Source organism: Sinocyclocheilus rhinocerous, unplaced genomic scaffold (assembly GCF_001515625.1).
Source record: "Sinocyclocheilus rhinocerous isolate Xijiao unplaced genomic scaffold, SAMN03320098_v1.1 scaffold466, whole genome shotgun sequence".
Taxonomy (NCBI): domain Eukaryota; kingdom Metazoa; phylum Chordata; class Actinopteri; order Cypriniformes; family Cyprinidae; genus Sinocyclocheilus; species Sinocyclocheilus rhinocerous.
Window position 1 is genome coordinate 497,455 of NW_015631145.1, and position 12,141 is coordinate 509,595.

The following is a 12,141-nucleotide window of genomic DNA, read 5'->3' on the forward strand; positions in this document are numbered from 1 at the left end:
AGGTAATAATTCAACATGCTTCTTCTCTTTTCTTTCCAAGAAGCATATCGAGAAATTAATTAGGTTTTTAGAAAGAAACAATGACAATCTAATAATTAAATAACTCAGTCTCACAGCACGTAATTACTACAAGACCCAGCCTAGACAAAACACGTGTCTCATCGTCTTATTTTATTTCCTGTCTCTGAAGCGGCAGATTATATTAATTTTGACATTCTCAGCCGTCGCCCATCGTGCAGAGTCACTTGTATTTTCCTCATCGTCTCTCTCTCTCTCTCTCTCTCTCTCTCTCTTCTGTTTATGTATATGCAAGACCCAGCCTAGACAAAACACGTGTCTCGTCGTCTTATTTTATTTCCTGTCTCTGAAGCGGCAGATTATATTAATTTTGACATTCTCAGCCGTCACCCATCGTGCAGAGTCACTTGTATTTTCCTCATCATCTCTCTATCTCTCTCTCTCTCTCTTCTGATTATGTAGATGTCTGACTTTAAAGAGCTCGCGTATGTGGTAGATAACGGGTTGGAAACCAGTTGACCTTCAGGTTATGCAATCGCACAGACACCCACATTCACAAAACACAACGTTTTAGTCACATTTAATAGGTGAAAACCTTTGGAAAAGGCGTTTGATTGGAGCACCAAATCCTTTTCTTGTCAATGTGGAATTCTCTTACAGAATTTCACAAACTTCTGCTGCTGTCAGGATGCCTGTGCTGTTCATACAGAGATGAGATATGAAGTTATTAGCTTGTCAAAGTAACACCAGACCATTTGGCGCACACAGCAACTCTGAGCTCCAAGTACAATTTAACAAGGAAAAGACACTCAAAAGCTGTGTCTGCAAATGTTTGCACCCCAAATCTGTCAGCAGTGCATGCTTCGTAATATGTGTGTGTGTGTTGTTTGGAGAGCCGATGGAGTGTAGTGTATCCTCAGCATTGCCCTGTTTCATGTGTAATTGCATTCCTCTTCTAATAGAGACCAGATCCAGCTCAGAAAGGAAGCACATACAGAGCGCTACTGTTTCAGTGTCTCGTTTTACCAGACTTGTTTCATGCAATATTTAGTCTTAGTGGTTGAACATATGATTTGCATCTGTTTATGTTGTTTCTTTAACCTCCGTCTCTCTCTCTCTCTCTCTCTCTGAAGTTATTAGCTTGTCAAAGTAACACCAGACCATTTGGCGCACACAGCAACTCTGAGCTCCAAGTACAATTTAACAAGGAAAAGACACTCAAAAGCTGTGTCTGCAAATGTTTACACCCCAAATCTGTCAGCAGTGCATGCTTCGTAATATGTGTGTGTGTGTTGTTTGGAGAGCCGATGGAGTGTAGTGTATCCTCAGCATTGCCCTGTTTCATGTGTAATTGCATTCCTCTTCTAATAGAGACCAGATCCAGCTCAGAAAGGAAGCACATACAGAGCGCTACTGTTTCAGTGTCTCGTTTTACCAGACTTGTTTCATGCAATATTTAGTCTTAGTGGTTGAACATATGATTTGCATCTGTTTATGTTGTTTCTTTAACCTCCGTCTCTCTCTCTCTCTCTCTCTCTCTGTGTCCAATCACATCAGACTTTGCCTCAGGCTCTGTCAGAAAGACACATGATACATCGGAATGTTTAGCTTCTGTGCAGTGACATTCTCCTTCTGTTTTCATTCAAACAGTATCAGCTTTATTCTCCTAAACCTGAAGTGACCCTGGACTTTGTGACCTTGCATATATGATCAATGCATGCAATATGTCACATAGTAGTATGGTGAAGTTAGCAGTCGTAACCAAGGAAAGCAATCTGACTATAGCTGAAATAGTGCTGAAAATTAATGTGATTAATTTCTTTCTTTCTTTCTTTCTTTCCCATTATGAGTGATTCTCTAGAAAGCTGAGAATGGCCAGGTTATATTTCAATTCCAAAATCAAATATATATGTAATTTTATAATTTTATAATATATATTTATACTTTTATTTTGATGATACATAAATAAATAAATAAAACTGTATTATTACTGTAATGCGAATATATATTAAATTGTATATTTTTACATACATATATAGAATATTATATATAATAATATATATATATAAATAAATGAAAGTATACAGTTTTACACTATATATAATTTAAAGCTACTTCTAAAACAAAAACAAAAACAACACAAATAAACTGAATTTTCTTTCTACTGTATATATTTCTCTTAATTTTAAGGTGAAATATTCTTCTTGGTCCTTATTCTGGTCCCCCCTTTTTTTCATCTGGTTCCCCTTTTTTTTAATGAAGCAACATACATTCTGTGGTTTGACTGTATATTGTCTTTATAAACAACAGTCTTTAGAAGAATAATTCTGGTCTCATTGGTCCTCATGTCAGGGATCAGCCTGTCTCCTGCGCCACATGGCGTGCTCTCTGAGCCCTGCTTCCTGTGGAAGGGCGGATCTGGAGTGACAGACAGCAGACAGAGTGTTTTCTAGCTGTCAGACAAAAACCGCTATGGCACAACACCCTCTCACACTTGCTCACAGACATGCATACACTCTCCAGAAATCCCAATTATAGCAAAATGCTACAAAGAAGACCAACTTGCAAGGCCTGTCAACCACACTTTCACCTCACACACACACACACACACACTCACACACAGCTCATCACCTTTGGCTGTCAGTTTCCAGGACATAGTGCTGCTGAAGTACCTAGGAGCTGCCAGAGAGGTGCAGATCAATAAGGCTGGATTCTACATCTCAAATCCCTTTCTGTACAGTCTGACCTGGAATCGGCCTGTTTTTATGATTAGCTCCCAGATACGCCCACTTCTCTCTCACACACACACACATCGGATGCCTCATAAATATTGGAAGCATCTGCGGTTCCAGTTGAAAGCCTCCTCCTTCTCTGTAGAGTGTGTGTCATTGTTGAATAATTGATCTTTCTCTGTCAGTGATAAAAAATGCAGTGTTTCTATACAGTGCTCTTTCTCTGAATATACCAGATTTTCCTAATATGGTGTTCTAAATAGCATCTGCTGTGATGTGTTATCAAATTTAATGATAATTTTAATATATCTTATGTATTATACACTACCGTTCAAAAGTGTGGGTTGGTTGGTAAGATTTTTTTTATGTTTTAAAATGAAGTCTTTTATGCTTACTGAGGTTGCATTTATTTGATTTAAAAAGAAAAAAGAAAAGAAAAGAAAAAAGAAACAGAAAAAAATTGAAAGTTCAAAAGTGCAGCATTTATTTGAAATATAGCACTTTTGATCAATTCAATGCATCCTTGCTCAATAAAAGTATTTTATATCTAGTTTATATCTAATAAATCAAGTCTTACTGAACCCAGTAGTGTATACTGTACTTACATATGTTTATCACATAATCAGAAGTTGTTTCTAATTGCTATACTCATCTTCTGTTCATATGTGTTTCAGGTATGATATTAAATATGATAAAGATGACTATGTGCTGAGGATAAAGAAGGCAGCAGCGAGCGATGAAGGAACCTTCACCTGTGTAGCTGAGAACAGAGTTGGAAAAACGGAGGCGTCCACCACCCTCACGGTCAGAGGTCAGTTGAGTATCCAAGTCTACCACAAAAGTAAAATGACACTGCTTACAACTTTCCAGCCTCACAGGGTGGTTGGTTGCCTTCAGAAATATGCATTTCATTCAAATGTTTCAAAGCAACTCATGCAATCAGCTTAGTCGAATGCTTTTGATTGCATCATTGATTACTAATTACTGTTTTTGATTACTTGATTATAATTATTGATTGCTGGATTCCTAAATTGCACCACCTGTTTAAGGGCTTAAAGAGATTAAATACATTAAAGGGATAAATTAGAGAGAAAAAAGAAAAAAACAGATTGGATAATTTTTTTATTCATTTTTTTATTTGACAAACAAAACCAAATATTAGAGCATCTCAGAGACCCAACAGTGCATTTGTGCTGATCTTGGTTATTTGACTTTATCGTAAGGTTTCCCTTTACTGGAAATCAATAGCAGTGTAATGTATTTTTGGTGTAGTCTCAGTCTAAAAGAGTGAGATAACCTCCTGACGGGTCTCAAATGAACTCCTGAAGTGTAATTTAGGTAGGTGGGGGGCAGGGGGATCTTGCCCTAGGCACCAATCCTTTTTTATTATTTACACCCCCTAGAATGGAGGCCACCAATCCCCCCTCTGCACACACATAAACATGCTATCTCCTCAGTTCCACTGTGGCACTCCAGCCCAAACCAGCGAAACCATTTCACAGTTTACTGGTGCAGACCGACCTCGAAAAGCCCAGCTCGGGTGGGCAAGGTTAATTAAAAAAAAAATTATTTTCACCATAATCTCCCTCTCTCCCCTTCCACCTCTTCTCAGTCTCCATTCTCTTCTCACCACATTAAAACAACCTGCTTAGATGCACTGTGGAGGGCTCCTCATGTGGGTGGGGGGTGGTCAGTGGCCTTCAGGAGGGGTCTGGAGCTGCCAATGGGGACAGCCGTCAATTTTCAGCCCTTTTGAAAGCGGGATTTACAAGCAGACAGAGTTCAGCCATGAAGGGATGTGTGGGGATGCAAAGTGGAGGGTTTTTACACAAGCTCACTTTCCAGAGAGAGAGAGAGAGACAGAGGAGGGAAGGAGAGGACAGCACTCTGAGCGTGATTGCTCACTCTTAATGTCAATATGGCATCAGCCTCTTCGACAGGTCCACTACTGCATTAAATAATAATAACTGCTTTTTTGTCAGCTAGTTTCTCTTGGCCATTCCATCTATTTTGCCCATATTCTGTCTTGCCGGTTCAGCTTCTTCACAGAGAGCTGTGTATATAGACCTCGTTATTGCAGGTGAAGGAGATTTCATAGCTTGAATTGTATCCCGGACGAGCCCCCGATTTTAATGACTTCATATGAATAGAGATACGTGTCAGTTATGGAGGAGAGACAGGAGTGCTGATTTTGATTTTCTTAGCTGTCCACGTTGCACACATACAGTGTGCTGGCTCAACTCTTCAACTAACTCTGTAGAGATTCAGTACTTCCTGTTTACGCTTCACTACTTCCCCTTCCCATCCTGATGAACTTGATAGCAAAGTAACAAAGTAGAGTTTTATCCCATACTAACCTGTGGCTGTACTAACTACCTTTATTATAGGATTATAGGTTGTGATAGTACTCTTCTAAAAAAGCTTATGAGTGTGTTAATTGCTTAAAACTTGTGGCTTCTGCTTAATGAATATAATTCAGCAGTCTTCCTAACACACACAACCATCTGGGTGTGCATTTGGCTGAGTTGAAATACTTTAAAACAACATGTTCTAGCATCCTGCGAAGTTGTTCGATTAGTCATGTCAGTTTCTGTTTATTTTTCTGTCTGTGTGTGCATTTCGGAGAGAGTGTGCATGCTTTTTTCCTGTTGTTCTCATGTGTGTTTATTTACAGCTCTCAGAAGTGTGTTTAGTCATGAACTCTCTCCAGTACGAAGCAGATGTGCTCCGTCATGAATTAAATATGGGAGCCGATCAGCTATTCTGCTCTTACAGGGCCTCATTCTCCCAGCAGACACTTCCCAATGAAAAGAGGCCAGCACACATGCATTAAAGAATGTTCCAGGGATGCAATCACAGTTTATTTATGACTAGCTTTGTTCTACTCTTTAGAATCCCCTCTGGAACAGATAGACTTGGGATGTGTGTGTGTGTGTGTGTGTGTGTGTGTGTGTGTGTGTGTCTGTGTGTGTGTGTAAATCTGCCACCATCTGTAACTTGCCTGAATGTGTCAGCCTTAGTCAAGTACAGCCTCACAAAAATCAGTCAGCCACATAAATCACAAACACTTGCAGAGTTCTCTTGTCCATAGTTGCCAGCTGCACAGACAGTAGATGGGCTCATTTAGGGATCAAAATGGAGGGGGAGAGCATTTTTTCCGCTGTCAGACCTTTTCTTTTGTAGATGGGCGTACTGTGAGTAATGGTTCCCCTGCTAAACTAACTCAACGGTTTGGAGTCCTGCATCTAGATTTATTGTTGTGGCTACAAGTATAAAACTAACACAGCGTCGGAATGTTCAAATTACGTGGTAGTTGTTGTTTTTGGTCTGAATTTGTGACTTCTTGTGAACCTCATGACTGAAAAGTATCAGTTTTTAACAGTAGTACATTCTGTGTTATTTTTGTTCGGTTAAAAATGATTGATTGTAGGGTCGCCGTTCAGAGTTGCTGGCAGAAGCAAATTGTTCTTTTATTTAGGTCAGGTAAAACATCTATTCCTCCATATAAAGAACTTTGCTCCATCCTTGGAACTCCCTAACTGTATGTGAGTGGTACCGTCTGCAATAGCATTTTATCTTCTCACAAGCTCCAGCTGCCATTGCCTGCCTTTAAAGACTCTGGCAAACCTTTTTTAGATCATTGGTGCCCTAACCTTCTCATTAAGGAGAAAGTAGCATTTACTCCATGTTAAGGGGAAAGTTCGGATCCCTGTTTCTGAATTCTGATGCCATTTTAAGGTCAGGTTAGACAGGGAAAGCAGGGAACATGGTACTTTTAATTGGTTTATTTGAATGTGCTCTGCAGGAATGTTGGCTGAGTTTCTGTGTCGGGTGAGTTGAGAGGTTAAAAATACTTTGCTAAGTGTGACGCATAAGGCGGGAAAAAAATCTCGTTTTGTGAGAACTTGACCCAAGTTGGCAGTTAGAATAGAGAATGATGTCCAACAGCAATTCAATGTTTTCCAAGCTTGTCCAGCTTGTGACCTCTGCTTGTCTTCGATACAGGAATAGAAACTGTTTTGTGTAGCTAGAGTAAATAGAGTCGAGCATTTAAACCCACTTACAAAAGAACTGTCCACTCAAGTTCATGGTGTGGCGTCCACACTTAGCTTCTCCTCTCCGTGTGTCCTGACCGGAATGACCCACCCCTCCCTCTGGTGTTGTGACTGCAGCACGGCTGTGCCTGAAAGCTGCCGTCATTCATTCAGAACCGCCATCCGCGGCCCCACCTGGATGAATGGCTTCCTGTGGTTGCTGTCGCTGTCCTTGCTGTTTGTGGTCAAAGCAAACAGATAATCCAAGAGGCCGAATGGTGTTGGAAACGGGCTGATGCATGGAAGCTCTGTTTCAGTGACCTTGGCAGTCAATGCCTGTGGATGCCTGACGTTCCCACTGACTGCCAGTGATCAGCGTGTATGTGTCAGTGTGTGTTTGTGTCTAAGGGTAGGGTGTAATGGTAATGTCTTTGGTTCTTGACTCAGCCGCACCGCAGTTCGTGATCAGGCCGCGGGATCAGATTGTAGCGCAGGGACGGACCGCCAGTTTCCCCTGTGAGACCAAAGGGAACCCACAGCCAGCAGTCTTCTGGCAGAAAGAAGGAAGTCAGGTAAGAGAGAGAACAATTTTCTCTTTTTAACCTACTTTTATTTTTGTGAAAGCATTGGGCTAGTGGTTAGCATACATGCTCCAGGCGTATTGACAATAAAACGGTTGAACAAATCCCTTAGACTTATATTGAAGAAGGGATACAAGTTATATCTAGGAATGGGTCACCTAGCATCCACCCAAAGGACCTTAGTGATAGCAAAACTGGCAACCACCCAGAACATGCTAGCATTGTAGCAGTGAGCTTTAGCATGGCAAGCTAGTTAAAAATTCCTATAAAAGGAATAAAAATTTTGAAATACTGGAGGATTTGATTCTTAATCCCAATATTAAATGCAATATAAAACTTTCTATTACATTTTCTGTCCTGCCATTCCTCTCTTAAGTAAGATATGAAGGTATTTGTTAAAAGGCAAAATTAAAGCAGTTATTGAGTCATTAGCGTTGAGAGAAGCCTCTCAGTCACACTTGAGGATAATGGACCCAACATCTATCATGTGTGAGAGGCTAATTAAAAAAAGAGTGAAAGAAAGAAAGAAAAAACATCATTTGGGGTATAATTTGGAGCATTAAAGTCATTAGGTGTAATTGAATCCGGCTAATGCCTTTCGGTTTCTGACGGTCAGCTATGAGGACTCCGAAATCTAAAGAGAGAGAGAGAAAATGAAAGGAAGAGTGGAGGGATCTCAAGGATATAAAATCTGAGGTAAATATGAGGGTTCGGTCAATGACGGCCATTAATGAACCCAGCTTGTTATCTGCCATAATTAGCGAACAGTCTAAACCGGCCGCTGGTGGTGAATTAGCTTTGAATCACCTGGCCTCCTCCCTTTCCAACATATTTCATTTCAAATACAACATCCATGTCAAACAGAGTGAGTACACAATGCAGCCCAAAGCAATTACTGGAGTCATTTGGACACAATGGATACACAGAGTGAGAGATATACACAGTCTGGGTTAGCACACTGGTTAGCAGAAGCTTTATCTGCTGTGAGCCATTGTGTTGCACAATTTAAAGTCACACCACCGTAATTCCTTTCAGAATTTTAATAGCTGATAATACAGATAATAATTTACCCCCTCTAATGCAAAAATGTCTTTCCTGGTGTGTTTCTATTCAAAGAATGGTGGGTTTCAGGTAGTGAATTCTCCCTGGAAATCCTCTTCACACTTTTCTTGTTTGTTCACTTTTCTTTGTTTGTGTAGAACCTCCTGTTTCCAAATCAACCGCAGCAGCCCAACAGTCGTTTCTCGGTGTCGCCCAGTGGAGATCTGACCATCACAGTGGTCCAGCGGGCAGATGCGGGATATTATATCTGCCAGGCCCTGACGGTGGCGGGCAGCATCCTGGCCAAAGCACAGCTTGAGGTCACAGACGGTAAGCACTGGGGTGGATCGGACCACAACAGGGCTTTGGGAATGTGGATAGTTCTTACCTTGTTGGTGTTTCATTCTGTTTCTTTGTTTTTAGTTTCAGGACTTTTTTTTTAATGAAGCAATTCAGTTCCTTCTAAAAGATCTCATGCAGCTGCCACAAACTAAACTATTTGTCATACATTTTTTTTAATAATTAGAAATACAGTATAAGAAAATTGGAAAACAAAAATGCAAATAACAAACCTATCCAATCATTTTTATTTTTTCGTTATTCAGTACTTTTCAAAACAGTCCTGATTAATTATTAATTTAATTAATTTAAATCATTAGAATTAAATTGCATTTTATTTTTTATTTTATAATATCTTTTATAATTTTACAAATTGTTTTTTTTATTATTGATAAATTTGTTACAAAATATAAAATAATAAAAATATAAATATATTACATATAAATAATAATAATAATAATAATAAAAATATTTTTTTTAGGAAGGATCCAAAAGTTCCCCATTCCTTCCACCCATGATGTTTTTTTAATATTTTGTATCATGATGTTTTTTTAATATTTTTTAAATAAATATTTTGCATTGTGCAGAAATTGTAAAATACTATGATTAATTCAATAATTATTAGAATTAAATATTTTATTTTTTAATTCTATTTTTACATTTTAACTGACTTTTGTTAAGCCTCTGTTTTCATCATTTCGCTCTTTATCACTCGCTGTCGCTCTCTTTTCACCACTCTTTCATTTTCCCTCATTCATATGTCAGCCTACACTTTTCACACCCAACACAAACAGAGGCCTCAATATCCCCATACAAAAGTACTGGCAGAAAGATAAATGTCATATGAAAACCACTTCTGTTGCCGCTGGATCCACATTAAGAGCTGAATTGGAATGTGGCCTTGAGCTCTGCATTGATTCTGCCTCTCTATGTGAAATGAATAGCAAGCCTGACGACCCTGAATTCCGCTCACGTTTGAATATTACAGGAGCACGTTCTCTGTGAACTTCTCTTGACAGGAGGAAAACTTCATTTCAGCTCGAGAAGGGAGTGAAAACAGCCGTCCTTGAAAACTTCAGATACTGATCATGGAAAAATAGCTGTGGCAACAAAGCGTGTTTTGGGTTGTGTAAGAGATTTTTTTTTTTACAAAGGAAAAAGTAGCAAGAAGTCAGTTTGTATGAACTTTTCAACTACATCTTCGGTCTAACAGTAAAATGTAATTATTTTAAGTTGATGGCTGTTACGGTTGACTGCAAAGCCTATACATTAAGCGATTTTGTCTTAGAAACCACATATGACCTAGACTGCCATAAACAGCTTTTACTCAGAAATGCGTGTGTGTGAGATGTTGTGGAGGATGACAGCAAAGAGGGATGACAGGAACGAAAGAGGAAGAGGGTCACGGCCACACCTGCGCTGGAGGAAGAGTGTGATTTAGTGGCTGTTGAGGTGGCGGAGAGAGCTGGACAGGTTCAAGGAGAGATTTGATGAAAAATGGCTGCTGCCAGACGGCACCAAGGCCTTCACGCTGTCTAAAACTGTCCCGTCAGATGATCAGCACTCCATCATGTCACGTCAACACACATATGACTTAGTCTTATTACACTCACACATGAACCAAACTGCCTAATCTTAGCAGACACTGCAAAAGGAGGAAAGTCAATGCACTTTTTTTCTGTTAATAACTAGTCAGTTAGCAGGCAAATTTATTTAGTTGATTAGTTAGTCAGTTAGTTACTCACATTTATATGGATTTCATTTATTTATTTTTATGTTGCAGAGTACTTGCAGATATAAAGACACATTTACTTTACGAAAAGTTTTGCAAAAAATATGTATTTATTTATTTATTTATTTATTCAGCAGTTCTTTAGAAAACGATCATGAATATAATGTGTCCTTTCAGCAGGGATGAGATTGGGCTGATTGGAAGCAACTGCAGTCTAGTCGAGTTCAAGTGCAACAGTGCAACACTAAAGACTCATTCAGTACAGAGGATGCAGCTTTAATCCAAATACAGCCATTATGCCTCATCAGTCTCTATCTATCTATCCGCGCATGCATCTCTGGGGTTTATACCGGCCTGATGGATGTGCCTGCAAAGCACTCTGGGGTTTAACCTTGAAGCGGAGTAATCCACATTGATGAATTAGGATGGCAACTCTTCATCCCTGAGCCCAAATGAGGCATTCCGATGGAGATTTGGACAATATAAATACCATCCTTTATTCAGAGTGAGACAAATAGTAACGCAGCCGAGAATGGAAGAAGACTGCATCTAAAGCTGTATTTAAGGGTTAGAGGTGCAGTCTGTAATTAGCACCCACCAGCTTTTTGGTCATTAATTCACACCTGCTAATTAGTGTATCCTCAGAGGGGCAGGGGACAGGACACGGCTGTGATTATTGTGTTATTATTAGTCGGAGAAATAAATGGTTGGCACTTCTCAAGGGGCATTTGATGCCCATTTGTACATCAATTGTTGCTGCTTTATAGCTGAATCAAATGTGGTTCCAAAATTATGAACCCTGCAACATCAATACTGTTATTGAACAGAATTGAGCTGAATAATGACACTATTGCCACTTTTAAAGCTGTTTATAGCTGAATGAAGCTTGTTTCATAATTTGATTAACTTTGCGCTACTATTGACTATCTTCTGAAGAGCTGCTTTATTTGAATCAAGTTTGTGTCATAACTAATGAACTTTGCAACATTCACACTGTCATTGAACTATATTGAATCATTATAGAACTAAACTGTGCTGAATAATGACACTATTGTATTTTTAGAGCTACTTTACAGCTGAAATTTGATTTGTTTCATAACTGAAGAACTTAATACTATTATTTTCTTGTTTATTACAGTGAAACGGCTTTAAAACAGTCTGTATTGTATATAAAGCGCAATATAAATATATGTGACTTGACATCACCATAAACGTCAATAGGCAGGACCTAAAACTAACTTTTTGCCACACCTGCCAATGGCCGGTGACATGATAAAATTTACCGGCCAAAAATTTTTTTTTTACCGGCCATGAAACTCTTTTTTGCACACTTTGTGTGTTTTCGTCCGTTGAAGCGCTACTGGTGCGCTGTCTGAAGCGGCTCAGCATCTGTGTAACAGCCGAACGCGCATCAGGTAAAAGTTATTAGAACCATGTCTAGGGGCAAGCTGGCCATCCGCTCTGACCTTATCAGTCCATTTGTATCCTATTATTCGATTAGCTCTTGTCGCTTATGACAGAACAGCTAATCACGATGATCTTGTCTTCGGAAAAGATTATTTTATTCGCTTATGTCAGAAACCACGAATCTCTTTTAAAAACTGTCTGTTGTTTTCACTTCATTGCATTGTTATAATTCGTAAAAGTTGTACACGCCAACTGGC

The 12,141-nt window shown here is 39.3% G+C and overlaps 1 protein-coding gene across 1 annotated transcript in view; it reads left to right on the forward strand.

Annotated features, from left to right (window-relative positions):
- The window catches only part of robo2 (roundabout, axon guidance receptor, homolog 2 (Drosophila)), a 351,523-nt gene that overhangs the window by 286,450 nt on the left and 52,932 nt on the right, over positions 1 to 12,141 (forward strand). Inside the window, exons 6-8 of the mRNA XM_016554373.1 lie at positions 3,425 to 3,561; positions 7,232 to 7,356; positions 8,565 to 8,736. Of these exons, the coding sequence (XP_016409859.1) occupies positions 3,425 to 3,561; positions 7,232 to 7,356; positions 8,565 to 8,736 (434 nt within the window). The remainder of the gene's footprint in view (positions 1 to 3,424; positions 3,562 to 7,231; positions 7,357 to 8,564; positions 8,737 to 12,141) is intronic.